The following is a 27961-nucleotide window of genomic DNA, read 5'->3' as shown; positions in this document are numbered from 1 at the left end:
AGTTGCCCTCGGTTTAACTCTAATTTATATATGACCTTCAGTAGGGATGGCAGGGCCGTGTCCCAACCAACTTTCAGAAAATCAGAAATGTCACGACCAATATTTAGATAAGTATGCCACATACAATATACTATTATGCAAACAAAAGCCAACATGGAAACGGGAAACGGCATTAAATGGCACCTGTTACTTTTCTCAGCGCTGTTCAGGATGCACCAATCACAGTCGTTAGTGATTACTGCATGACATTTTTTTTACATATATAACTTTCTGGTAATCACACAGAATTTATTTTTGTACCTTAGGTCTAATCCTTAAAAATAATACATTTAAACAAGCATTTTTTTGTTTCCTGAAATTGAGGGACTTACCGTCAGATAATGAGGTGGAATAAAAGTGCAGGATTTAAAATGCATAACTGGACGGAGAAATGACTGCCAACCCAAATTAAGAATGTTAGAGTCAGTTGTGCTACAGGATATATCGCATTTTGTGATGTTTCGCAGATTAACTTGCGGTAGGCTGTAATTTACATTCATTTATTCATAAAGTTTATAAAGATGTAAAGAGTAGAAAATATGCTTCTGGTGTGGTATGGATGTCTGAGAATCTGCTTTCTTGCTGCAGATGAGCAGTCAAAATAAACCTCAACCAAAAGCTGAGCATAAACAACACCTCATTTTAGAACACAAAGTGTAAACCACAAGAATTCAGAGGCTGATAACTCCAATGCTGCTGCCATCTTAATCATCTGTAGTGTTTCCAGTGGCTTTGAGTGATGGTTAAAAGTAAGAACATGATTTTCTACTCAGTTGTTTTTCTAATTTTATCTTCAGTAAAACAGTTCTAGGGAGGTGAACATCTGTAGCCAGAAACAATCAAAATAAGATATCCATGGTACTTTGCAGTGTGCACTGATACAAACTTTTCTGTCGAAACAGCATTAGAAACTGAATTAAAGTCACCAACTACTTATTAAAACATGTAACTCTTTAGAGTTGCCATTCCAGCTGTGCCCTGATCTGTGGAGGAGTGCATTTTAGTGACTGCTGAACTTGTTGAATATTATAGCATTTTTTTAATCATTGAATTGCACAACTGTGTTATTTTGATAAATAGCACAATTGTTGAAAATTGTGACGGCCCTTTTGGGATAATCAGGTTTTATGTCAAACTCTGTTTCCCCATTGGGATATATTTCCCCATAGCAGATCTGTATGGGGGGAACAGTATCTGACGGTAACATTCTTCCCATGTACAAACCTAAGCCTAACCCTACCCTACCCTACCTACCCTAACCCTAACCTATACTAAACTACCCTACCTACCCTAACCATAACCATAACCCCATACCCTATTGGATCTAGTGGGAAAAAGATTCTGACTGGGAACACAATTCGATACAACACCGGTATCTCACTTTGTGTGCTGCTCCTATGTGTTGCAAATTTTGCTTATAATGATGTTGTGCCCCTGCTCGGCCTCCATCTCTGTCACATTTTTTTTTTTTTTTTTTTTTGCAATAAATATTTAATGATGATCATATATTTAGCATGATTTGACAGTTTTGTAATTTCTCTGTTTTTGAGACCTTCAGTTTTGGGAAAACATGAAAATATTGGCATTTAATCATCATACAGTAGGTAGGCTAGTCAGCCTGGGGTGCGTTTCCTAAAAGAATTTTTAGCCAACCATGGTCGCAAGTTCTATCGTTACCAACATAGTTGAATAATTTGGCCGGCTGCCAAGAACCCACAGAAGTCTTCGAAGCGCCCCTGAGATGGGCGACCCAGGGACGACGAAACCCACCTTGGAGCTGGTAAGCAGACCACCCCATCCCCGGTGGAGGGCCGGGAGGAGAATCTTTTGTTGCCTTTTCATTTAATTTCGCCGCATACCCAAGTGGCTGCGGTACCCAACAGTTCAGCAAAAGAGCGGTTTCCTCATTCCCTGGGTCACGTACCCGGTGTGCGCGGCCATCATCACGACCACCGTCTACCTTTTCATCCTTGCAGGTTTGGCAATCCAGCGGCGGTCTCCACAGAAGCTGGTCTCGGTCTCGGTGGTCCAGCTGATCTGGAGTTGATTTGGACAGGCACAGGTAGACCTGTTTGCCTCCCAAGAATCCTCCCACTGCCCGCTCTGGTACACCCTGACCGAGGCACCTTTCGGTATAGACGCGCTGGCACACAGCTGGCCCCCTGGACTTCGCAAATATGAGTTTCCCCCAGTGAGCCTACATGCACAGATCCTGTGCAAGGTCAGGGAGGATGAGGAGCAGGTCATCCTGGTAGCACCATACTGGCCCACCCAGATGTGGTTCTCGGACCTCACGTTCTTCGCGACAGCCCCCCCAGGCAAATTCCCCTGAGGAAGGACCTTCTTTCTCTGGGATGGGGCACCATCTGGTATCCACAACCAGACCTCTGACTTAAAAAGAAAAAAAGAAAAGGAAGACTTAAGCGGCCTACCACCCACGGTGGTAGACATGATCACTCATGCTAGGGCCCCCTCTACGAGGCACCTGTATGCCTTTAAGTGGTGTCTGTTCACTAAGTGTGTTCTTCCCGATGCGAAGACCCCCAGAGATGCACAGCAGGATTGGTGCTTTCCTTCCTGCAGGAGAGGTTGGATGGGCGGCTGTCCCCCTCCACCTTGAAGGTGTATGTAGCCGCTATAGCGGCACACCATGACACAGTAGATGGTAAGTCTTTAGGGAAGCACGACCTGATCATAAGGTTCCTGAGAGGCGCCAGGAGATTGAATCCCTTCAGACCATGCCTCGTTCCCTCATGGGACCTCTCTGTAATTCTTCAGGGTCTTCAGGTAGCCCCCTTTGAGCCCTTGCAGTCAGCTGAGCTTAAGGCACTCTATTTGAAGACTGCCCTCTTGACTGCGCTCACTTCCATCAAGAGGGTAGGAGACCTGCAAGCATTCTCTGTCAGCAAAACGTGCCTGGAGTTCGGTCCGGGCTACTCTTACGTGATCCTGAGACCCCGACCGAGCTATGTGCCCAAGGTTCCCACGACCCCTTTTAGGAACCAGGTGGTGAACCGGCAAGCGCTGCCCCAGGAGGAGGCAGACCCAGCTCTGATGTTGCTGTGTCCGGTGCGCGCTTTATGCATCTATTTTGATCACACGCAGAGTTTTAGAGTCTCTGAGCAGCTCTTTGTCTGCTTTGGTGGACAGCAGAAAGGAAGCACTGTCTCCAAGCAGAGGATTGCCCACTGGCTCATTGACGCCATAACTATGGCATATCATACCCAGGACATGCTGCCTCTGGTAGGGCTATGGGCGCATTCTACCAGGGGTGTAGCGGCCTCCTGGGCCTTGACCAGGGGCGCTTCTCTAACAGACATTTGCAGAGCAGTGGGCTGGGCAACACTCAACACCTTTGCGAGGTTCTACAATCTCCGGGTGGAACTGGTTTCATCCCATGTACGCACAAGCAGGTAAGTCTGGGACAGCCAGTCAGGTGTATCACTTGCGCATAGCACCTTTCACCTCCCCTGAGCTGAAGACATGTGCCGTTAACTCCCAGTAGTGTTCACAAACTTTATTCCCTGATTGATTTCCTCCGAGTCCTGTGGCAGACGGGTTTGTGTAGAAACTCGCTGCCGGCTCAGTACACATGCTGACTAAAGCCCTGTACTGGGGTAGGTGCTCTGCATGTGGCGGTTCCCAGTAGGTAGCCCCATGCGACGTATATCTTCCGCTAATTCATTTCCCTGTTGGCAAACTGTGTCTTCCTTGGGCAGAGGCCCCTCTGCCCCAGTCACCATGCTTGTAGTAACTCCTCCCCCGTAGGGTAGTACCTACCATGGGACTTCCCCACATGGCATACTTCCGACATAGTTCGGCAAGCGGGGTGTGGTCTCCACAGTGTCTTCCCCTTGGGAGGGACAACCCCCAACTAGACCTGGTGGCACCAGTCAGTCAATTCCCTTTTTTTTGGGAGTGGAAAAAAAGGGGATAAGAGGCCACAACTGGGCTAGCCCATCTCTATCTTTTGGGTAGTCGACTTGTCCCCAAAGGGCCATTCGACATTCATAACAGTGTTGGGGGAGGTTACGTGTCGGCCTGGTGCGCTGTCTACGAGGCACATAGTGGTCTGCCCGTCACACACCGCCAGTTCACGTAACACAGTTCAGCCAGTTGCGACGTTTTCTATAGGGATCCCTAGTGTCACTACATCGACACAACGTCGAGTGAGTGACAGATAGGGAACATCCTGGTTACTTGCGTAACCTCTGTTCCCTGATGGAGGGAACGAGACATTGTGTCCCTCCTGCCACAACGCTGAACTACCCGCTAAATTGGCCAGGACCTTGTCTCGGCTCCTCAGCTCAAAACCTGAATGAGTGGTTGCATACCAGCTCATTTTAAACCCGTATGTCCAGAGGAGTGGTGTGCAAATACCACTTGCCAATTTTCATTGGCCTTTTCTCAAAGACCAGAGGTGTCTCGGGCTCCCAAGAGTGACCCCTAGTGTTACTACATTGACACAATGTCTCGTTCCCTCCATCAGGGAATGGAGGTTATGCAAGTAACCAGGATGTTTTGCTTCCCTACTGTATTGATGCTCTTGGCAATGATGAAGATGATGACGAAATGTAGAACCCAGGTGCAGTTTATTTACAAATGTGATATCCAAAAACCATAAATCCAGTCGTGAACAAAAGACTAGACTTGACTTAACATAAAACTAGACTTAATATAAAACTAGTCTTGGCTTGACGTGACTTGGCTTTGAACAAAACAACAAAGTTACATTCACAATACCTGACACTGATACAATGAAAATATGAGACTTAAATACATGGACATGGAAAACATAAACCAATGAACAAACAGAACTTTAAACAAGATAACAAGACAATAAGCATAAACCAATGACATGATTGAACCAATAACAAGACTATGAACCAATGGGAAACAGACAAAATGAACATGAGGGAAACAGGATGATCACATGACATTGAAGGAACAGGAAATAAACTTGAAAATAAAAGACATGAACACAAAACATGAACAAAAACACATCTAGATGTGACATATATGCCCCAAAACAAAGACACAGTTTTCAAGAGGGAGCTGGGGGGGGGGGAGGCTGTGGCGACTTGACATTGCAGGTGTGAGTGCTGGCTCGTGGAGCAGAAGCAGGCCTGGGCCGTGGAGCAGAGGTGGGCTTGTGACATGGCACAGAGCAGTTTGGGACTTGGCTGTGACATGGCATGAAGCAGACTGAGGCGTTATTGTGACAGGCTCAGGTGTTGTTGTGACATGGCATGGAGGCGTGGCTGTGACATGGCATGGAGCAGGCTGAGGCGTGGCATGGCATGAAGCAGACTCAGGTGTAGCTGTGACATGGCATGGAGGCATGGCGGCCATGACGTGGAACTCGGGCATGGCAGCCATGACTTGGAACACGGGCGTGGTGGCCATGACGTGGAACTCGGGCATGGCGTCCATGATGTGGGGCAAAGTCATGGAAGGCTGAGCTGTGAATAACTGGGAAATGACCTCCGTGGTCGTGAACATGGACAGAGACTTGGAAACGACCTCCGTGGTCATGTACATGGGCAGAGATTTGGAAACGACCTCCGTGGTCGAGTACATGGCCAGAGACTTGGAAACGAAAGCCTTTCTCCTCCTCCGGGAGGCCGAAGTTGGCAACGCAGGCTCTGGGACAGACAAGACTGGCAACTCTGGCCCTGGGACGGACGAGGCTGGCAATGCTGGCTCTGGGACAGACGAAGCTTCCAGCTTGTTGGCCATGGCAGGCATGAGCGTTTACTCATTGGCCGTGGCAGGTGTGGGCGTTGGCTCATTGACCATGACGTGGGACTCCGGCTTGGCATCCGCCTCCCCCACAGTGAACGTAGAACCAGTGATCTGCAGGGCAAGGTCGATATATTGAGCGAGGCTGAGGGAACTGCGACCACCAGGCATCAGGGAGGAAATTGGCTCACCCAATCCAAAACGGAAACAGTCTTTGAGGGCGACCTCATTAAAGTCCACCTCGCTAGCCAGAGAGCAGAAGTCCCCCCACATATTCCTCCAGGGATCGATTCCCCTGACGTAGGTGCAGTACAGGTATTCTGTAACAATGCTGTTGGCAATGATGAAGACAATGACGAAGTGCAGAACCCAGGTGCAGTTTATTTACAAACGTGATATCCAAAAACCATAAATCCAGTCATGAACAAAAGACTAGACTAGACTTGACTTAATATACAGTGCATCTGGAAAGTATTCACAGCGCTTCACTTTTTCCACATTTTGTTATGTTACAGCCTTATTCCAAAATGGATTAAATTCATTATTTTCCTCAAAATTCTACAAATAATACCCCATAATGACAATGTGAAAGAAGTTTGTTTGAAATGTTTGCAAATTTATTAAAAATAAAAAATGAAATAAATCACATGTACATAAGTATTCGCAGCCTTTGCCATGACACTCAAAATTGAGCTAAGGTGCATCCTGTTTCCACTGGTCATCCTTAAGATGTTTCTACAACTTGATTGGAGTCCACCTGTGGTAAATTCAGTTGATTGGACATGATTTGGAAAGGCACACACCTGTCTATATAAGGTCCCACAGTTAGCAGTGCATGTCAGTGCACAAACTAAGCTATGAAGTCCAAGGAATTGTCTGTAGATCTCCGAGACAGGATTGTATCGAGGCACAGATCTGGGGAAGGGTACAGAAAAATTTCTGCAGCATTGAAGGTCCCAATGAGCACAGTGGCCTCCATCATCCGTAAATGGAAGAAGTTTGGAACCACCAGGACTCTTCCTAGAGCTGGCTGCCCGGCCAAACTGAGCAATCGGGGGAGAAGGGCCTTAGTCAGGGAGGTGACCAAGAACCCGATGGTCACTCTGACAGAGCTCCAGAGTTTCTCTATGGAGAGAGGAGAACCTTCCAGAAGAACAACCATCTGTGCAGCACTCCACCAATCAAGCCTGTATGGTAGAGTGGCAAGACAGAAGCCACTCCTCCATAAAAGGCACATGACAGCCTGCCTGGAGTTTGCCAAAAGGCACCTGAAGGACTCTCAGACCATGAGAAACAAAGATTGAACTCTTTGGCCTAAATGGCAAGCATCATGTCTGGAGGAAACCAGGCACCGCTCATCACCTGGCCAATACCATCCCTAAAGTGAAGCATGGTGGTGGCAGCATCATGCTGTGGGGATGTTTTTCAGCGGCAGGAACTGGGAGACTAGTCAGGATCGAGGGAAAGATGAATGCAGCAATGTACAGAGACATCCATGATGAAAACCTGCTTCAGAGCACTCTGGACCTCAGACTGGGGCAAAGGTTCATCTTCCAACAGGACAACGACCCTAAGCACACAGCCAAGATAACAAAGGAGTGGCTACGGGACAACTCTGTGAATGTCTTTGAGTGGCCCAGCCAGATCCCAGACTTGATCCCAACTGAACATCTCTGGAGAGATCTGAAAATGGCTGTGCACCAATGCTCCCCATCCAACCTGATGGAGCTTGAGAGGTCCTGCAAAGAAGAATGGGAGAAACTGCCCAGAAATAGGTGTGCCAAGCTTGTAGCATCATACTCAAAAAGACTTGAGGCTGTAATTGGTGCCAAAGGTGTTTCAACAAAGTATTGAGCAAAGGCTGTGAATACTTATGTACATGTGATTTGTTTCGTTTTTTATTTTTAATAAATTTGCAAAGATTTCAAACAAACTTCTTTCACGTTGTCATTATGGGGTATTGTTTGTAGAATTCTGAGGAAAATAATTAATTTAATCCATTTTGGAATAAGGCTGTAACATAACAAAATGTGGAAAAAGTGAAGCGCTGTGAATACTTTCTGGATGCACTGTAAAACTTGGCTTGATGTGACTTGGCTTGGCATGGCGTGGCTTGGCTTGGCTTGGCTTGACGTGACTTGGCTTGACGTGACATGATGTGACGTGACTTGGTTTGGCTGGGCTTTGAACAAAACAACAAAGTTACATTCACAATACCTGACATTGATATAATGAAAACATGAGACTTAAATACATGGACATGGGAACCATAAACCAATGAACAAACAGTACTCTAAACAAGATAACAAGACAATAAGCATAAACCAATGAACAAACAGAACTTTAAACAAGATAACAAGACAATAAGCATAAACCAATGACATGATTGAACCAATAACATGACTATGAACCAATGGGAAACAGACAAAATGAACATGAGGGTAACAGGATGATCACATGACATTAAAGAAACAGGAAATAAACTTGAAAATAAAAGACATGAACACAAAACATGAACAAAAACACATCTAGACGTGACACCTCCAGATGTTTCCCAATCATTTTTAACAAGGTAGTTGAGGCATCCTCTACTCCCCGTCTAGCCTGATACGCAAACTGCAAGGGATCTAAAAGACTTTGTGTTTCCAGCAGAAGTTCATCCCTGATCAATTTCTCAAAACATTTCATCACCAAGAATGTAAGAGAGAAGGGTCTGAAATAATTTCAAACTTTAGGATAGCTTGTCTTTCCTACAGGCACAACGATGGCCTCTTTCCACAATTTAGGTATTTTCTGAAGATTAAGTGACTTCTGGAAGATATTATAGAAAACAGGACCCAGCTGATCAGAACATGTCTTAAGTAGGCGTCCTACAATCATATCTGGGTCAGAAGATTTTGTCACATTGCTCTTTTTAAAAACTCATATAACATCCAGCTGATTAAAGTTACACTCTTTATTATACATTGTCACATTCCTTAGAGACTTTATAGATCACTTTAGAGACTTTATAGGCTTTGTATCAGCAAATGTTCGTATAGTTCTTTGATGGATAAGCATATCCTTACAAAAATTAATATAGCTACTAATGACATCTATAAGTTCATCAATGTCAGAACATGAATTTTCAAAAACCTCCCAGTTTGTACAATCAAAACATCCTTGCAGAGCTAAAGATGAGTCTGCAGACCATTTCATGATGGATTTGTTTTTTAGCCTTATACTTTTTTAGAACAGATTTATACACAGGAATTAAAAACACAGTATTATGGTCAGACAGTCCTTAAGGTGGTTTACTAATGGACTTATATGCACATCTGCCATTAACACATCTGCCCAAAGTATGATATGCCTATCATCATTCTGGTGTCTGCATTCTACCGATTAACACTCTTTTATACATCCATGTTTGCAGTCAGTGGCATAACTGCAGGGAGGTCAGGGTGGGCAACCACCCTAGGGACTGAGGTGTGAGGGGGCTCACGACAGCCAAGAACAAAAGGTAAAATGATCAAAAAGACCTCAGCGATTAAATACCCTATGCTTCGCTATGAGTGTATCTGAGATGTCTGAGCATCTCTCATGAGGGTCACATGATCTCACAGTCATCATAAAAGAATCGCCTCTTCTCGTCTCTCTCACTACAGATGAAATTAACCTATGCAGTGAATCTGAATACAAAAAAGAGACAGAACAGACATAAGGGAGAAGTGAAACATTTCTAGAGCAAGTTTATTGACTGAATAAAGAGGAAGTATTGATGTGGTTAGAATCTTCAGTAGCAACACTGCATCAGTCCTGTTTTATCATCAATAAACCATGGTGAATTAAACGTACTTATTAAACTGTGTTTCCAAGAATGGTACATCGATCTATGTCTTTTCCAAACATTGATCTATATGCAAATGTCTTTTCCCATATTGAAAATGTATTTTAATGCAGTTGTCACATTCGCAATCCAATCCAATAAGGAGCATCACTAGATTGCCGGTTTGACAGTTGCCCTCGGTTTAACTCTAATTTATATATGACCTTCAGTAGGGATGGCAGGGCCGTGTCCCAACCAACTTTCAGAAAATCAGAAATGTCACGACCAATATTTAGATAAGTATGCCACATACAATATACTATTATGCAAACAAAAGCCAACATGGAAACGGGAAACGGCATTAAATGGCACCTGTTACTTTTCTCAGCGCTGTTCAGGATGCACCAATCACAGTCGTTAGTGATTACTGCATGACATTTTTTTTACATATATAACTTTCTGGTAATCACACAGAATTTATTTTTGTACCTTAGGTCTAATCCTTAAAAATAATACATTTAAACAAGCATTTTTTTGTTTCCTGATATTGAGGGACTTACTGTCAGATAATGAGGTGGAATAAAAGTGCAGGATTTAAAATGCATAACTGGACGGAGAAATGACTGCCATCCCAAATTAAGAATGTTAGAGTCAGTTGTGCTACAGGATATATCGCATTTCGTGATGTTTTGCAGATTAACTTGAGGTAGGCTGTAATTTACATTCATTTATTCATAAAGTTTATAAAGATGTAAAGAGCAGAAAATATGCTTCAGGTATGGTATGGATGTCTGAGAATCTGCTTTCTTGCTGCAGATGAGCAGTCAAAATGAACCTCAACCAAAAGCTGAGCATAAACAACACCTCATTTTAGAACACAAAGTGTAAACCACAAGAATTCAGAGGCTGATAACTCCAATGCTGCTGCCATCTTAATCATTTGTAGTGTTTCCAGTGGCTTTGAGTGATGGTTAAAGGTAAGAACATGATTTTCTACTCAATTGTTTTTCTAATTTTATCTTCAATAAAACAGTTCTAGGGAGGTGAACATCTGTAGCCAGAAACAATCAAAATAAGATATCCATGGTACTTTGCAGTGTGCACTGATACAAACTTTTCTGTCGAAACAGCATTAGAAACTGAATTAAAGTCACCAACTACTTATTAAAACATGTAACTCTTTAGAGTTGCCATTCCAGCTGTGCCCTGATCTGTGGAGGAGTGCATTTTAGTGACTGCTGAACTTGTTGAATATTATAGCATTTTTTTAATCATTGAATTGTACAACTGTGTTATTTTGATAAATAGCACAATTGTTGAAAATTGGGACGGCTCTTTTGGGATAATCAGGTTTTATGTCAAACTCTGTTTCCCCATTGGGATATATTTCCCCATAGCAGATCTGTATGGGGGGAACAGTATCTGATGGTAACATTCTTCCCATGCACAAACCTAAGCCTAACCCTACCCTACCCTACCTACCCTAACCCTAACCTATACTAAACTACCCTACCTACCCTAACCATAACCATAACCCCATACCCTATCGGATCTAGTGGGAAAAAGATTCTGACTGGGAACACAGTTCGATACAACACCGGTATCTCACTTTGTGTGCCGCTCCTACGTGTTGCAAATTTTGCTTATAATGAAGTTGTGCCCCTGCTCGGCCTCCATCTCTGTCACTTTTTTTTTTTTTTGCAATGATGGTAAATGACAAATATTTAATGATGATCATATATTTAGCATGATTTGACAGTTTTGTAATTTCTCTGTTTTTGAGACCTTCAGTTTTGGGAAAACATGAAAATATTGGCATTTAATCATCATACAGTAGGTAGGCTAGTCAGCCTGGGGTGCGTTTCCTAAAATAATTTTTAGCCAACCATGGTCGCAAGTTCTATCATTACCAACATAGTTGAACAATTTGGTGTTTCCCAAAACCGTAGTTTCAACGAACATTCGCAACTGCTCTTTACCTGTGGTTAGAAGCATAGTTCCTTGTAAGTTTGCTGTGTGGACATCATTTCACTTCACTGAGGCTTCTATATCTTTTATTCCATATATATATATATATATATATATATATATGGAAAGATATATATATATCTTTCTTTCAGTCAAGTCTTTGCCCACGTTTACATGCATTTAAGAGAACTATATATTCCAAGGTTTTACAGTTGTTTGAGTGCTTTATTACACGGTTTCTGACCGAGAACACAAAATTTATGTGTTTATGTTAATGCATGAGAGGTGTTCTTATATGTTTTTGAAGAGTGCACATGTGCATATATGCTCAAGTGCATCAGGGGAATCTCGAAGCCTAATGTAGAGGGAAACCTCACTATTGCTGTGCAATGTATCTGTCACTTTACAAGTGCATGTCGTTTTCGTGTCTTAGGCAGCTTTCTCACATTAAAATGGTTGATGTGAACATTAACTGAAGCTCCTGACCTGTATCTGCATGGTTGTATGCACTGCACTGGTGCCACATGATTGGCTGATTAGATAATCGCATGGATGGTTGTTGGTGCCAGACGGGCTGGCTTGAGTATTTCTGTAACTGCTGATCTCCTGGGATCTTCACACACAAGAGTCTCTAGAATTTACTCAGAATGGTGCTAAAAACAAAAAACATCCAGTGAGTGGCAGTTCTGTGGATGGAAATGCCTTGTTGATGAGAGAGGTCAACAGAGAATGGGCAGACTGGTTCAAACTGACAGAGTCTACAGTAACTCAGATAACCGCTCTGTACAATTGAGGTGAGAAGAATATCATCTCTGAATGCTATTCTGAGATGCGGGTTGGCACTGTTTTGGCGGCACGAGGGGGACCTACACAATATTAGGCAGGTGGTTTTAATGTTGTGGCTGATCAGTGTAGTTACTATGGTTTTGTGAAACAGTCGTGACTATCTAGTTTTTTTCCACAATAATGCATCATACTATGATGGTTACACAGTGAGTTAAGTCGTTGTATGGGAAACACACCCCAGAATGACAACTGCACTGTAAATACAAGTCATTTGTAAAACTTGTTTATGAAATCACTGCCAGGAGGTGCAAAGGGACAGGGTTTTGTTTGCATTTTAAGTCAGAATTCGGTTATTGAGGCATTTTGGTTTGTAAATATAGATCAAACAATGCAATACATTAACGGTAATATTGACAAATTATCAATTAAAGGTGCAAGACATCAACTTCAATATTTCACCACTGTTTTACGATAGAAATGTTACAATGATAGTAATTTTCTAATGTGTCAGGAGTAGCCTACACATCAAAAATTAAAAATCTAAATGAGATTGATATTGAGAAAGTAACAAGACACATTCCTGTTTAATCATTCAAGCTCCTGGGGCCTGGGTAGCTCAGCAAGTAACGACGTTGACTACCACACCTGGAATCACAAGTTCGAATCCAGGGCATGCTGAGTGACTCCAGTCAGGCTTCCTAAGCAACCAATTGGCCCGGTTGTTAGGGTGGGTAGAGTCACATTGGGTTAACCTCCTTGTGGTCACTATAATGTGGTTCTTGCTCTCGGTGGGGCGCGTGGTGTGTTGTGCGTTGTGAAGGTTCAAGGAAGGAGGGCCCGGAACATAGGTTCTCTCAAACGAGTGGGTTGTTTATTTAAACAAAACATGGACTCCACGGCCACGCAGTAGATCAATCTAAAATAATAATCAGGCCTCACGGTCACACAGTGAGTCAGTCTCCTTTGGCAGCAGATACACCAGGCTTGTGTTCTGACTTGCTCTCTCTCTGCCTTCTGGTGGTGGTGTGGCTGTTTATATGCCGTTCTCCCCATGCTCACTGGAATTAGAGGCAGGTGTTAGACATAATTTAGCTGTAAGTGCCCTTGCCGCTTTCTCTCTCTCCGGACGGGCACTCGACCACACCCCGCTGCCACGGTGTGGATGCCGTGGAGAATAGCATGACATCTCCACACATGCTAGGTCTTCGCGGTGACGCGCTCAACAAACCACGTGATAAGATGCGCGAATTGATGGTCTCAGACGCGGAGGCAACTGAGATTCGTTCTCCGCCACCTAGATTGAGGCGAGTCACTACACCACCACAAGGTCTTAGAGCACATTGGGAATTGGGCATTCCAAATTGGGGAGAAAAAGGGAGAAAATCATTCAAGCTCCTGTTTATATGTCATGACAGTGATAAGGCAGTAAACAATGTAGGGCTTTTTGTGCAAAAGCACATTTACAGAAATATTGATGAATTCTAAAATGTTTACCTCACATTTCTCTAGACAGAATTATCATTAATGTTAGCACGGGACATTCTGTAGTTTGGCTGAAATTATACAGTCTGTGTATTTAAGTGAAGAAGTGCTCAACAATCGTTCAGAATGCTCAAGTGTCCCCTATTTGCATGGCAAGAAGTTGGCAACGCTAATTTACATTCATTTCACACCAAGTAGGTGGAAGAAAATAAGGCTAGTAAATAATATTTTCAGAATATTATTGTTATTTACATGGATGGTTATATGCCAGATGGAATAAAATTTGTATTTATTTACATAACTCTAGAGCAAGCCTACTGTATTTGTGGGACATTTTTTAATCGGCATGACAGCACACTTACAAGTTGAAGTCAGAAGTTTACATACACCTTAGCCAAATACATTTAAACTCACAATTCTTGACATTTAATTGTAGAAAACATTCCTTGTCTTTGATCAGTTAGGATAACTACTTTATTTTAAGAATGTGAAATGTCATAATAATAGTAGAATGAATGATTTATTTCTGCTTTTATTTCTTTCATCCCAGTTGGTCAGAAGTTTACATACACTTTGTTAGTTTTTGGTAGCATTGCCTTTAAATTGTTTAACTTGGGTCGAGCATTTCGTGTTGCCTTCCACAAGCTTCTCACAATAAGTTGCTGGAGTTTTGGCCCATTCCTCCAGACAGAACTGGTGTTACTGAGTCAGGTTTGTAGTCCTCCTTGCTCACACAGCGGATTGAGGTCAGGGCTTTGTAATGGCCACTCCAATACCTTGACATTGTTGTCCTTAAGCCATTTTGCCACAGTTTTGGAGGTATGCTTGGAGTCATTGTCCATTTGGAAGACCCAATTGTGACCGAGCATTAACTTCCTGGCTGATGTCTTGAGATGTTGCTTCAATATATCCACATACTTTTCCTTCCTCATGATGCCATCTATTTTATAAAGTGCACCAGTCCCTCCTGCAGCAAAGCACCCCCACAACATGATGCTGACGCCCCCATGCTTCACGGTTGGAAGGGTGTTCTTCAGCTTACAAGCCTCATCCTTTTTGCTCCAAACATAATGATGGTCATTATGGTGAAACAGTTAATTTTTTTCATCAGACCAGAGAACATTTCTCAAAAAGTAAGATCTTTGTCCCCATGTGGACTTGCAAACTGTAGTTTGGCTTTTTTATAGTGGTTTTGGAACAGTGGCTTCTTCCTTGCTGAGCAGCCTTTCAGGTTATGTCGATATAGGACTAGTTTTACTGTGGATATAGATACTTGTCTACCTGTTCCCTCCATCATCTTCACAAGGTCCTTTGCTGTTGTTCTGGGATTGATTTGCAGTTTTTGCACCAAATTACGTTCATCTCTAGAAGATAGAATGCATATCCTTCCTGAGTGGTATGATGGCTGCGTGGTTTATACTTGTGCACTATTGTTTGTACAGATGAACATGGTACCTTCAGGCATTTGGAAATTGCTCCCAAGGATGAACCAGACTTGTGGAGGTCCACAATTTTTTTCTGAGGTCTTGGCAGATTTATTTTGATTTTCCCATGATGTCAAGCAAAGAGGCACTGAGTTTGATGGTAGGCCTTAAAATACATCCACAGGCAGTAGCGGTTCTAGCTTGTATGGCGCCTTGGACGAAACCCACTTCAACATGCCCCCAAAGAAAGTTTGGGGGGAGGGGGTGTCTGTGTGGGTGCTTCGTGCAACTCCCCATGTCGCCCATGCCTAAATCCGCTACTGTCCACAGGTACACTTCCAGTTAGCCAATTATCCTATCAGAAACTAATTGCCTGAAGGATTGACATACATTTCTGGAAGCTGCTTAAAAGCACAGTTAACTTAGTGTGTGTAAACTTCTGACCCACCGGAATTGTGATATAGTCAATTAAAAGTGAAACAATCTGCCTGTAAACAATTGTTGGAAAAATTACTTGTGTCACGCACAAATTAAACGACTTGCCAAAACTATAGTTTGCTGTCTGTGGAGTGGTTAAAAAATATATTTTTAATGACTTCAACCTAAGTGTATGTAAACTTCAACTGTAAATGATAAGTAATAACCACTATCTTTCCTAATGCACCAATGAAATTGGAATGGTTTAGCGGCTGAAATAATCCACTGTACATTTGCCGTAGGTGTTGCGATGGTGATGTCAGTCAGTATGGCTCCTCCACTTCCTCTGATCTTTCTGCTCATGATGCAGGGTGAGTCACTGATGTTACAGTATCACTTCCAAAAAACTGAGAAGATTTTGCATTTATTGATCAACCAAGCCTATTTATTGTGTTTCCAGTAACTGGTTTCATTATTTGATTTATTATAATTCCATTCCAGCATGTTGTTCAGTTCAGTTTTCACAGTCTGAACACTTTAAAAAACAGTTGCAAACCAATAAAGAGCTCTTCACACTTTAGACATCACATTCTCTGAAGTAGTTCTTCACTTATAACAGCTGCTGCTAATGTATTCATTATGAATTTTGTATTTCAGGGGTTTATAGTGTGGATTGGGGTGTGAGTTACAGTTCTTCAAACATCCGTGCACTAAAGGGCTCATCAGTGATCATGTCCTGCACTTATAAATACCCTCCTGGATATAAGATAGAGAAAGTGTTCTGGACCAAAACTGATGTTAAAGAACAAGACAAAGAGTTTCCAGATCTTTTTATTGACTCTGAATACAGTCAGAGGATTCAGTATCTGGGAGATAAACAGCAGAACTGCACCATCAGACTGAATGATGTGACACAGAAGGATTCACATATGTACTATTTCAGATTCATTACTGATAAACCTGATGGGAAATGGCTTGGTAAACCTGGAGTGACTCTAAAAATCACAGGTAACCTTCATACTATCATATTAAATTATTTTAGCTTGAACTAAAGGAATATACATGGTTAAATACTTGACAACATCCTATCAAACACTTCCGTCGGCTCTCTCGCATAGACACGCTCAGTATCAACAGCAAGTCTTGATAAGTCACTTCAGGTAAATGTTTGATGTCCTTTGAGAAAATTTGTGGTAACATTTTACAATAAGGTTCCATTCCAATGCATTAGGTATCATGAACTAACAATTAACAATATATTTGTTACACAATTTATTAATCTTTGTTAATGTTAGTTACAAAACAAAAACTATTGTTCATTGTTAGTTTATGGTGTATTAACTAATGTTGACAAATACAACTTCTGATTTAAAAAATGTATAAGTATATGTTGAAATTAAAATGAACTAAGACTAATAAATGCTTAATAAGTATTGTTCATTGTTAGTTCATGTTAACTAATGTCGTTAACTAATGTTAACAAATGGAACCTTATTGTAAAGTGTTACCAAATATGTTAGCTTGGAGTCTTATTTAAAGGATCTGCTAATGACACTGGAAGTGCTCCCAGGCCAGTAGCGTTCTAATTCCTTTGTTATTGTTTATTTACTTGAAATAGTCTCTCTCTCTCTCTCTCTCTCTCTCTCTCTCTCTCTCTCTCTCTCTCTCTCTCTCTCTCTCTCTCTCTCTATTTATATATATGTATAGAGAGAGAGTGCTTTATGGTCCTAAATCAGTAACCAGTAATGGACCTGTAATCACAGCTATGCTGATTAATGGGCATACAACATGAATGCAAGTGTGATATTGATTTTATCAGAGGTGGGTAGAGTAGCCAAAAACTGTACTCAAGTAAAAGTACAATTACTTAAAAAAAGGAATTACTCAAGTAGAAGTAAAAGTACTAACATAAATAATTATTTGTGTAAGAGTAAGAAAGTATCCAATTAAAAGAGTACTCAAGTATTGAGTAACTCGTTACTTTCACAAATGACATAATGGACATTAACTCCTCTATATTCCATTACATAATACACATTTAACATGTATTACAGAGTTATTATTATTATTATTATTAATGGAAATTCTGTCATCATTCACCATCATGTTGTTCCAAACCCATATAACTTTCTTTCTTCCATGCAACACAATAAGGTGATTTTAGACATAATGTTTGCCTGAGTCACTATTTACTTTCAGTGAATGTTTTTTTTTTTTTTTCATATTTTGAAAGTGAATGAAGACTGAGACTGTCAATCCCTAACATTCTGTCTAACATCTTTTGTGTTCCATGGAATACAGAAGGTCACACGGGTTTGGAACAACATGAGGGTTGGGAAATGATGACAGAATATTAAATTATGGCTGAGCTATCACTTTAAAGGGATAGTTCACCCAAAAATGAAAATCCTCTCATCATTTACTCATATGCCATTCCAGATGTGTATGATTTTCTTTCTTCTGCAGAACAAAAATCATAATTTTTAGAAGAATATTTCAGCTCTGTAGGTCAATCTTCAGGAATGATATGATAGGTTTGGGTGAGAAACAGATCAATATTTAAGTTATTTTTTGCTAGACATTCTGTGAATCACCAAAAACACAAGAAGAAGAATGTGATAGTGATCTATGGCTATGTCTCGTTTCGAAGGCTGCGTGCTAGGTATAATGCATCCTTTGAAGGCTGCAGTATACCGAGTGTCCTCCTTTAAACAAGCCTCATTTAAACGAGATGGCCTTCGTAGGACAAACGGAAATGGAACGTAACATGGCTGCTATGACAGCACACCACTCTTTAACAAGCGTGAGCACTTTAAGTGAGAAGGGAACAAAGTCCCTCTGGAAGGGAATGCATGAGGTATATTTTAGGAGAGTTATAATGATGTAAAGACAAAAATAAAATAGATTTTACAGGTGTACTTTTAGTCTAATACTTTATTTTAATTATATACATATTATATTCTCTGCACCCATCTACTGAGGTACTTTAACTTGGGAATTAACATAACCTTGCATTTGAACATCATATTTACGGGCAAATTGGCATCATATTTTTTAGACATTTCCGTTGAAGCAAAGAATTGTGGGTTTTGAGTGCCCACGAAGGATACACCTCATGCATCCTCCGAATTCCCATGAAAGAAGGTCGCATTTGAAGGCTGCATTAGAAGTGTCCTACTCGCTTTTCTGAAACAAGAAAGCCTCGATGACGTATGCGGCTGACAAATGCGACCTCCGGAGGATAGATCCTTCCAAACGAGACACAACCTATTTCTCACCCACACCTATCATTTCGCTTTTGAAGGTATGGATTTAACCACTAGAGTCTTTTATGCTGATTTATGTGATTGTTTTGTGTTTTAAAATATTGGCACTCTGGTAAAATAAGTGCCTTGAGTATGTTATTACTCAGCCTGTTTTGTCTCTCAGTTGTGAAAAGCTTAAATGCTGAAGCTGTTAGATTAAACTCTATTTGCCAGCTGTAATGTAGTAGTAACTCAAGCGATCATGGCTTAAGAGACAATGTCGAAAAGACATCAGCACCCTTGGAACGTCTCTTGTTCAGTCAGATTCGAGGACTGGAACTAACTATTGTATAGATATATACAGTATATATTATCAGCCCTCTTGTTTTCATATCTTCATGTCATAATCAAATCAAATCAAATCACATTTATTGTCACACAACCATATACACAAGTGCAATAGTGTGTGAAATTCTTGGGTGCAGTTCCGAGCAACATAGCAGTCGTGACAGTGATGAGACATATACCAATTTACAATAAACATCAGATTTACACAACACAATTTAAAATCTAATATACACATAATTACACACAACACAATATACAAATAATAACATACAATGTACAGTATACAATACACACAATATAGATACACATTATACAATAAAAATAGTACATATAGTATATATAAAATATACAGTAGGTTGTATTGTACTGTATTGACATTCAGGCTGTCGATTGATAGTAAGTTGCCAATGCGTTGTTAAGAGAGAATAGAATTTATGACAGTCCGGTGTGAGATAATAAGAGTAATAAAGTGCAATGCTGATGTATTTGATTGTGAGAGATCAAGAGTTCAAAAGTCTGATTGCTTGGGGGAAGAAGCTGTCATGGAGTCGGCTGGTGTGGGTCCTGATGCTGCGAACCGTGTGAGGATGTGGCGGTTCATTCCAAACTTCCTCAGCCGTCTCAGGAAGAAGAGGTGCTGATGAGCCTTCTTCACAACGGCCTCAGTGTGCAAATAATATCTGCCCCTATTTGCACTGGGGTGTAAGTAGCATATACCATTATTTGCACCAGATGCAAATAGCAGCTGCCTATTTTCATTGAGTGCTACTGTGCGAACAAAGCCAAAGTCTGGTTTATTGTAATGTTTGCGCATTCCAGAGGTCCGCTGATCACCCGACTGGCTCGGTTATGAGGCATGGTGCCATAGCATCGAAGGAAAAACTGCTTTGAGGAGTCTGTGATCAGTAGTCCTCTAGGTCTAAACATAGTAAGAGGACTGTAAATGTTCTTCATGGGGTTGGAGAGGCTCCAGATACAGCTTTCCTTTCAACACAGAAGGGTGCTAACCAGCAGACCAAGAGAGTCAAAGCAAAGTTATTACTTTTCTTTCTGCGATAGCTACAGGCATTATTTGAGTCAATGCAATGCCGTTGCTAGACTCACCACTGACACAAATCAAGGAATGGATTCCAAGCAATAACCGTTGTTCTGTGCTAGGACCCATCACTCTGCAGAAGAAACCCTGTAAACCGTGTCAGGGGAAACACGTGAGCCCTATGCACAAGATTAATGTTAGAACATGACATGAGGAAAAGAAGACAGTGAGTGTGAAGAAGAATTGCCTTATCAATTTCTCTTCAGACAGATTCTTCGTAGACAAGCCTATGGCTTGGAGTCGTGTAATACTGAAGATTAATGCAGAAAAGTTATTTTTCATGTTCATTATGGTGACCGTACATTAGAAACCTTCACCCTTCTGGATGACTGCTCTGAGAGGATGATCCTGCTTCCAATTTCTGCCTAAGCCCTTGGCATAAGAGGCACACCTGAAGAGTTCCCATTGCGTACTGTCGGAAAAGACACCCAAGTTCTTCATGGATCCTCTACTGTATATCCCTTTGAGTATCGCCATCCAACAAGCCTCAAATTAGATACAAGATTGAATGTGCCTTCACTGCTGACTGCCTCAGTTTACCTTTTCATTCCTATCCCCTGGATCAAATGCAGAGGAAGTATGGGCAATTATGGGGTACAGTGAATGCTGACTTCTTACTGTGAAATCTTACCTCCACAAGATGAGCTCCTTAAGAGCGCCCACCAGTTTGTTCCGATCACCTCTCTGTCTTGATTTAAATGTGCATGCAATGACAGAAGTCACAGTCTTTCCTTACTGAGTGTAAAAATCTTTTAAAGCTGCTTTTTGTGGCCTTTGGAATATAAATTCTGTTTTCTTCTGAGATACCTGTAGCTTGTCAATGCTTACTGTAAAGTTATTAATTTAAGCTAGTGCCATCACGCATGCATGGATAGGTATTAAAGTGTTGCCACAAATAAATCCAGCAAATTAGTGGGTAGAGTGACTGCTAAAAGTGCTGCTGATTGGCTGACACACTGTGGTATGCATGCTTACCTTGGCTATTTTTATCAGAATGAAAATATAGAGTTGAATGTCAGTGTGGTCAGCAATTATTCGAATATAAATCAGAGAAAGCATAGCAAAGTGCTTCTGCCTGAGGGTGATGCTAAAACAGATGACTTCAAATGACTCCAATGTAGCCTCTCCTGCTTCTCCGAGATCAGAGATGATGAACTCAAGCAGTTATTGGCCATTTTATTTGAACATTGTCCTCTCTACTTTTCTTTCACACCTAAGTCAAACCATTTATTTCACACTTTAGCCATTCCTCAGAATTAGTTTAGCATTTGTAAAAGCTGAATCTAATTTGTTCTATATTAATGTTGTTGTAATGTTGATTATGTAATGTTTCAGGGGTTTATAGTGCTGGTGATTGGGTTGTGAATTACAGCTCTTCAAACATCTGTGCACTAAAAGGGTCATCAGTGATAATGTCCTGCACTTATAAATACCCTCCCGAATATCAAAACTTGAAAGTGTTCTGGACCAAATGGAAACAAATGGATGTAGAGCCTTCAGATTTGTCTGATGACTCTGAATACAGTGAGAGGATACAGTATGTGGGAGATAAACAGCAGAACTGCACCCTCAGACTGAATGATGTGACACAGAAGGATTCACACGAGTACTATTTCAGATTCATTACTGATGAACCTGATGGAAGATGGATTGGTAAACCTGGAGTGACTCTACATATCACAGGTAATCTTCATACTATGGGTTATGTTAGTTATTTTAGTTACATTTTAAATGTGAATTTAGCATGTTAATTAGTGATAGAATATTGCAGGGACATGATTATGGGTGGAACAGGGTGGACCCATGACCAAGTTTGTTTATATGCATGAGTGTCATAGATGTATCAGTTTGCATTTTACATTGGTGTGTGAAATGCATGGTGTGTGCAAGCATTTCATACAGTATGTATTTGTTTGAGCATTCAGTACTATGAATGTTTGTGTGAACAACTCACAATTGTGTGTGCAAGTGTTTTATCTATGTATGCTGTAATGATGAGTCATCGGAGTTGAGATCCATGTGCAGCTTTTAATTATAATAAATGTAGTTATACAGACAGGCAGGGGTCAATCATCAGCAGCAGTAATATCAAAGGCAGTCCAGAGGGGTATACAATAAACAGGCAGTCATTCATGTGCTCAGAACTCATAATTACGATTTTTCCGAGTGCACTTGAAGGGCTCATAAATCATGTTTTGCCCATGCTCTAATGCCGAAGGAAATACTGGGTGTTCACACTTGTGTCCTCTTAAAAAGAAACAAACTAAACATACAACTAAAACAGTGAAAAACAGTGGGAAAAATTTCAGATGCTATTTATACATAGTGCAAGTAGTCACTGTGATAACATTAGGTTAGTTTACATGTGAACACCTCTGTTTCCTATTGAGCATTCAGTAAGGTAGTGACATCTCAGGGTACTTAGGCGCTATTCTTTCAATACTGAGCAGATGATGCCATTTATCTGTCAATTTTATGTTGAAAAACCTATGGCCGATTAATCAAAAAAGTGTAAATATCGGTAAAACATAGGTAAAATATTTTTATATTTATATTTCTATTCGATTTCTAATTCTATTAAGACTTAAATTATATACTGTATAAGACAGATCAAAGGATTATCAGACCTGTTGTTTTCAGATCTTCATGTGGAGTCTCCTGAGAGCGTGACAGAGGGAGATACAGTCAGTCTGACATGTAAAAGCACCTGTAATCTGACTGACAGAGCAACATTCATCTGGTTGAAAAACACACAGTCATTAACTGAGAGAAACAATAAACTCCTCCTGCAGTCAGTCAGAAGAGAGGATGCAGGCAGATATAGCTGTGCTGTACACGGACACAAACTCACATCACCTCATGTTTATCTCAATGTCACATGTAAGTATAGAGCCATTTATGCTGTGAGAGTTTATTAGCTTTGATTGATCTTGTTGTCACTGATACACTGGAAATAATCTACCATTAGATACCCCAAAGGAGACATTTGTTGTTGTGAGTCCATCTGGTGAAATAGTTTTGGGTGATTCAGTGAATCTGACCTGCAGCAGTGATTCAAACCAACCTGTTCTGAACTACACCTGGTTTAAGGAGAATACAACTGTAGGGTCTGGAAAAATCTACAGCATCACAAGTATCCGCTCTGATCACAGTGGAGAATACAAGTGCAAGTCCAGAAATGAAGTTGGAGAGAAATACTCTGATGCTGTCACTTTAAATGTCATGTGTGAGTTAATGATGTTGCAGTAACTGTTGGAACAGGTGACTGGATTATCTATCTCAAAACAACATTACACATTTTTATTTTTTCTGTTTTAGACTCACCCAGGAATGTGTCAGTGTCCATGAGTGGATCTGGTGAAATAGTTTCAGGTGATTCAGTGAATCTGACCTGCAGCAGTGATTCAAACCCACCTGTTCTGAACTACACCTGGTTTAAGGAGAATACAACTGTAGGGTCTGGAAAAATCTACAGCATCACAAGTATCCGCTCTGATCACAGTGGAGAATACAAGTGCAAGTCCAGAAATGAAGTTGGAGAGAAATACTCTGATGCTGTCACTTTAAATGTCATGTGTGAGTTAATGATGTTGCAGTAACTGTTGTAACAGATCACTGGATTATCTATCTCAAAACATGATTATACATTTCCTTTTTTATTTTTTAGACTTGCCCAGGAATGTGTCAGTGTCCATGAGTGGATCAGGTGAAATAGTTTTGGGTGATTCAGTGAATCTGACCTGCAGCAGTGATTCAAACCCACCTGTTCTGAACTACACCTGGTTTAAGGAGAATGAAAGCTCAGCTGTTGGATCTGGACAGAGTTACAGTGCACTACAGAGTGGATTCTTCTACTGTGTGGCTCAGAATCAACATGGATCTCAGAGATCAGCTGCTGTACTCATTAATGTTACAGGTAGTGGTAGTGTAGCTCATAGATATTTTTGCATTAGTCTTTCTAATCTGAAATTAATCTGCATGAATGTTTTGCCCTTTTCTTTTGTCTCTTTTGTAGGAAAAATGATGATATTGTATGTATCTGTGATTTGTGGAGCTATATTTGTCATCATCATCATCTTGTTAGTTTGGTGAGATGTGTGGTATTTGCTTACAGTGTTTAATGTATTATTATTATTATTATTATTATTAAAATTATTATTATTATTATTGTGAAACATGTTAAAGATCCCATTAACTCAAAATGTGAGTTTTATGGCTTTTAGCTCATGTCTGTTAGCTTTGAGGTCATCTATAAGCTACTCTACTCCTAAGTTAAAACTAAATGTTTAATAAACTAGGTTTGGGAGGAGCAAGGCCATTTAATCTGACCAATCACATAACCAGAGTAAGTGTACATATAAACAGACGCTTACCTCTACATGGCGCTGAGTCTTCCGGCATCCCTCCACCTCCCCTTTCTCCTCCTATCTATTTATTAATAACTAATTTAAGTCCGTACATTTTAAATGTATTAAAATGCATTTAAAATTTTGCATTTCTTTCAGGAAAATGGGCTAAACATATTCATGACTCATCTTGCACTCAGACACATATACAGATTTTTTTGTTCTATCTACGTTCTCTAGAATATCACCTTCTTCAATAAATGTTTAATCGTGCTCATGGCTGTCACAAACAAATGGGTACTGGCTATTTAATTATAAGAATAATAAGAGATGGGTCCTTTGACAGCATTAGATCTACAAGAACATGCTATTACACCTCACTGTTATATAACATATTCATTAACATGCTGTTTGTTTTCAGGTGGGTGAAAAAGAGAAATAATACAGACACAGTCGATGCTCAGGTGAGATGATTCTATCATTTTCAATATGTACAATATGTTTCATATTTCTTTTGTTGTTGTTGTTTGTTTTGTTTCTCAGTAATGTAAAAAAAAAAAAAACAATTCTTATCAGTAAGTAGTGCATGGGTGTGTGTAGATTTATTTAAGCCACAATCTGTCATTGTGCTTACTGTATGCTTACCAGTGATGTAATATCAGAGTGAGAACAAAATAATTGAAACTTGTCTCTGTTTTTCTTTAATAACAAAGAATGTTCATCCCAGCCCTCATCATGCCAAGAGTATATCTGATTGTGATGTTGAACTGAGTGATTCTATTTATGAGAATGCGACGGTAAGTGTTTTAGCTAGTTTCCTTATATACAAAACGACTGAACTCTCTTCACTAACAGCCTACAGACATTTAATGCTGCTTATTTCCAGCCAATAAACATTTTATATTTTGACACTCGCCCTAAAGTACTTCAAACTAGCTTTTCCTATCTCTCCTTCATTCATAAAGGATGATCACACCTCTAGTGATCCTCCTGTGTATCAGAATCTTACAGAAAGTATCAGAACTCATCAAATTATTTGACTGAATCTTTCTTTTTTAACCTTTTGTTCACTTTTTCAGCTGGACAGGAAGATGCTGTAGCGGCTGATGAAACGCAACACAATATTTTACAGCTGTTTTGCTCTGTGTGGGTGGAGCTCTGGATGATTGACTGAAGCATCATGATGATGTGTTGCTGTAATGTGATGATTATTTTACAGAATGATTTAGGAGAAACATTTACCACTAGATGAATTGTTATTAAAGTGTGTTACCATTGAAGTATGTTTTTCCGTTATGCTTTACATTTTCTTCGTTTACTTCATTTACTTCACTTCAAGCTTAATTAATGCTGATAATTTCTTATGAATGACTGAAAATAAACATTTAACATTTTTACAGTTCCAACTCCTTGTGTAATTCAAAACTTTACCATAACACAATGCAAAAATTCAATCATTTTAAAAACAGCAGAGAAAAAGTCAAATAAACTCAAATGTACCAACAACTGCAATTCATGGTGCAGATTATGAAACACCAATGAATCTTGAATCTGACTGAAAACCTCAATTAATTCAGCTTTCAAGATATACAAATATTAAAGTACAGAGATGTTTGATTAAAACGCAAGGAAGGAAATATATAATAATATAATTGTATATTTTAACAAACGAAAAATATCCTCAATATGAACTGATATGAATGCTATGAAAAAAAAGGAAATTTGAGGCAGGTGGGTTGAAGTAAAACGCAGCAGACAGCGGCCACTGGTGGCTGAATTGAGAATCGCTTGGTCTTGATACAGCGTTATACTGTTGTGCCAACCCGTTCTCACTCCCTATAAAACATGAAAGAGACACTTAGATATTCATAATTTAATATACATTACATTATTTTAACACCCAACCACACATTTATGCCTAAACTCAATCAGTTCTCAACAACAGAAAATGAGTAACAAGCAAGTAAAGTACAGTCCCAATCTTTTATTTATAAAAATGAACTATAATAATATTCCAAACCATACAGTGGCTTTGTGTGAGCAGCAGAGTGAAACTGAAGGTTTTAATCGGTAAAAATATTCCCCCTCCGTGAAGGCATCCTAATCCTGTGTCATCCTGATTCAACAGGTGTTGTGTCGAAGTCTGTTCCCCTGTCAGATTCTGTTTCCCCCGCCCAAATGGCGAAGGAAGCGCGCGTTCTCAAAAAGCTCGCCCCTGAGATGCTGTGCTCGTACCACTGAGGTACTACGAAGAGCGCTAAGGCTCAAAACTAGAGTTTTTAACGAGTTTTATCAGTGGAATGTTGTATTCTAGAAGTGAAAGGCAAATTTCATGACTGTCTAGTTATATTTTGAAAATGGGGTAACAGAACCTATGTTTGTTGCATTTTTTATGTCTTTATGAATACAACCACCTATCAATAAATAATATTATATTTGTGAGAGTTTTTATTTTAGTAAAAAACAGTTCTTGGTGTTAGAAGTGGGATCTTTGCTGATGAAGAACCCAGAGAACCAGGATGGACTAGCTATGGAAAAGTAGGAATGAAGAACTAGCGGAATGTAGCAACATTCCCACATATCTCCTCTGTGAACTAGTGAAGTAGAAGGAGAAACTAGAGACGAAAGGATGGAACTTCAGTCTCCCTGTGGACAAACTGAAGATTTAATAGGAAGAAGAAAGGAAATGTAAGAGTCGTCTCTACTGAGGAATGATCATTACCATTCTTAAACTACAACAAATGAAAACTCTGGAGGTGTCCAGTGTTCTACTGTTCGCCCCTCATCCCTGATGGCATTACAACTGCCAAGGGGCAGGGAGTGGGCTTTGAAGAACGCAACTCCCTCCCTGTACAAGGAATGGGACCCCCATTCAAGGAGGATGAACTGACATTGTGTGTGAAATTATGCAGCTAGAAAACTCCCCACAGGTGCACTTGGCGTGAAAGGAGGTTGTGGATGATGGGGTCTTCCATCGCAATGTGACCTAACTATCTTTCTCTGACCCCTTTCAACTCCTGAAGGACCTGCCACTGCTCAAAATGTGGCACGGAAACTCAGAATTCTGGATCAAGATGAATGAGCTCGTCAAGTGTCACCGATGGTCATTCACAGCTTCATACAAGATGCCGGCAGAGGCCAAGGCAACTGCCACCTGGAAAGACCTGAAACCCTCCAACCTTACTAAATTTAAGCATCCAGACGAGATAGCTACCATAATAGCTGAACCCATTAAGAAAGCCCAAAATTTACTGGGAAAG

The 27961-nt window shown here is 40.5% G+C and overlaps 1 protein-coding gene across 3 annotated transcripts in view; it reads left to right on the top strand.

Annotated features, from left to right (window-relative positions):
• The first annotated feature begins 10526 nt into the window (after positions 1-10526).
• Positions 10527-27961, top strand: part of LOC127444675 (B-cell receptor CD22-like) — a 95464-nt gene continuing 78029 nt past the window's right edge. The window contains exons 1-12 of one of the 3 annotated variants that reach the window (XM_051704192.1): positions 10527-10566; positions 15969-16037; positions 16324-16674; positions 21691-22038; positions 22996-23235; positions 23324-23581; positions 23674-23931; positions 24023-24271; positions 24371-24443; positions 25123-25165; positions 25415-25498; positions 25781-26075. In XM_051704192.1, the coding sequence (XP_051560152.1) occupies positions 10557-10566; positions 15969-16037; positions 16324-16674; positions 21691-22038; positions 22996-23235; positions 23324-23581; positions 23674-23931; positions 24023-24271; positions 24371-24443; positions 25123-25165; positions 25415-25498; positions 25781-25801 (2004 nt within the window). In that variant the 5' untranslated portion in view covers positions 10527-10556 and the 3' untranslated portion in view covers positions 25802-26075. Of the gene's footprint in view, positions 10567-15968; positions 16038-16323; positions 16675-21690; positions 22039-22995; positions 23236-23323; positions 23582-23673; positions 23932-24022; positions 24272-24370; positions 24444-25122; positions 25166-25414; positions 25499-25780; positions 26076-27961 lie in introns of those variants that run through there. The other 2 variants (XM_051704190.1, XM_051704191.1) reach the window with 2 other exon arrangements.

This window comes from Myxocyprinus asiaticus, chromosome 8 (assembly GCF_019703515.2).
Source record: "Myxocyprinus asiaticus isolate MX2 ecotype Aquarium Trade chromosome 8, UBuf_Myxa_2, whole genome shotgun sequence".
Taxonomy (NCBI): domain Eukaryota; kingdom Metazoa; phylum Chordata; class Actinopteri; order Cypriniformes; family Catostomidae; genus Myxocyprinus; species Myxocyprinus asiaticus.
Note: the sequence above shows the minus strand (reverse complement) of the source record. Positions and strands in the feature narration are given on the sequence as shown.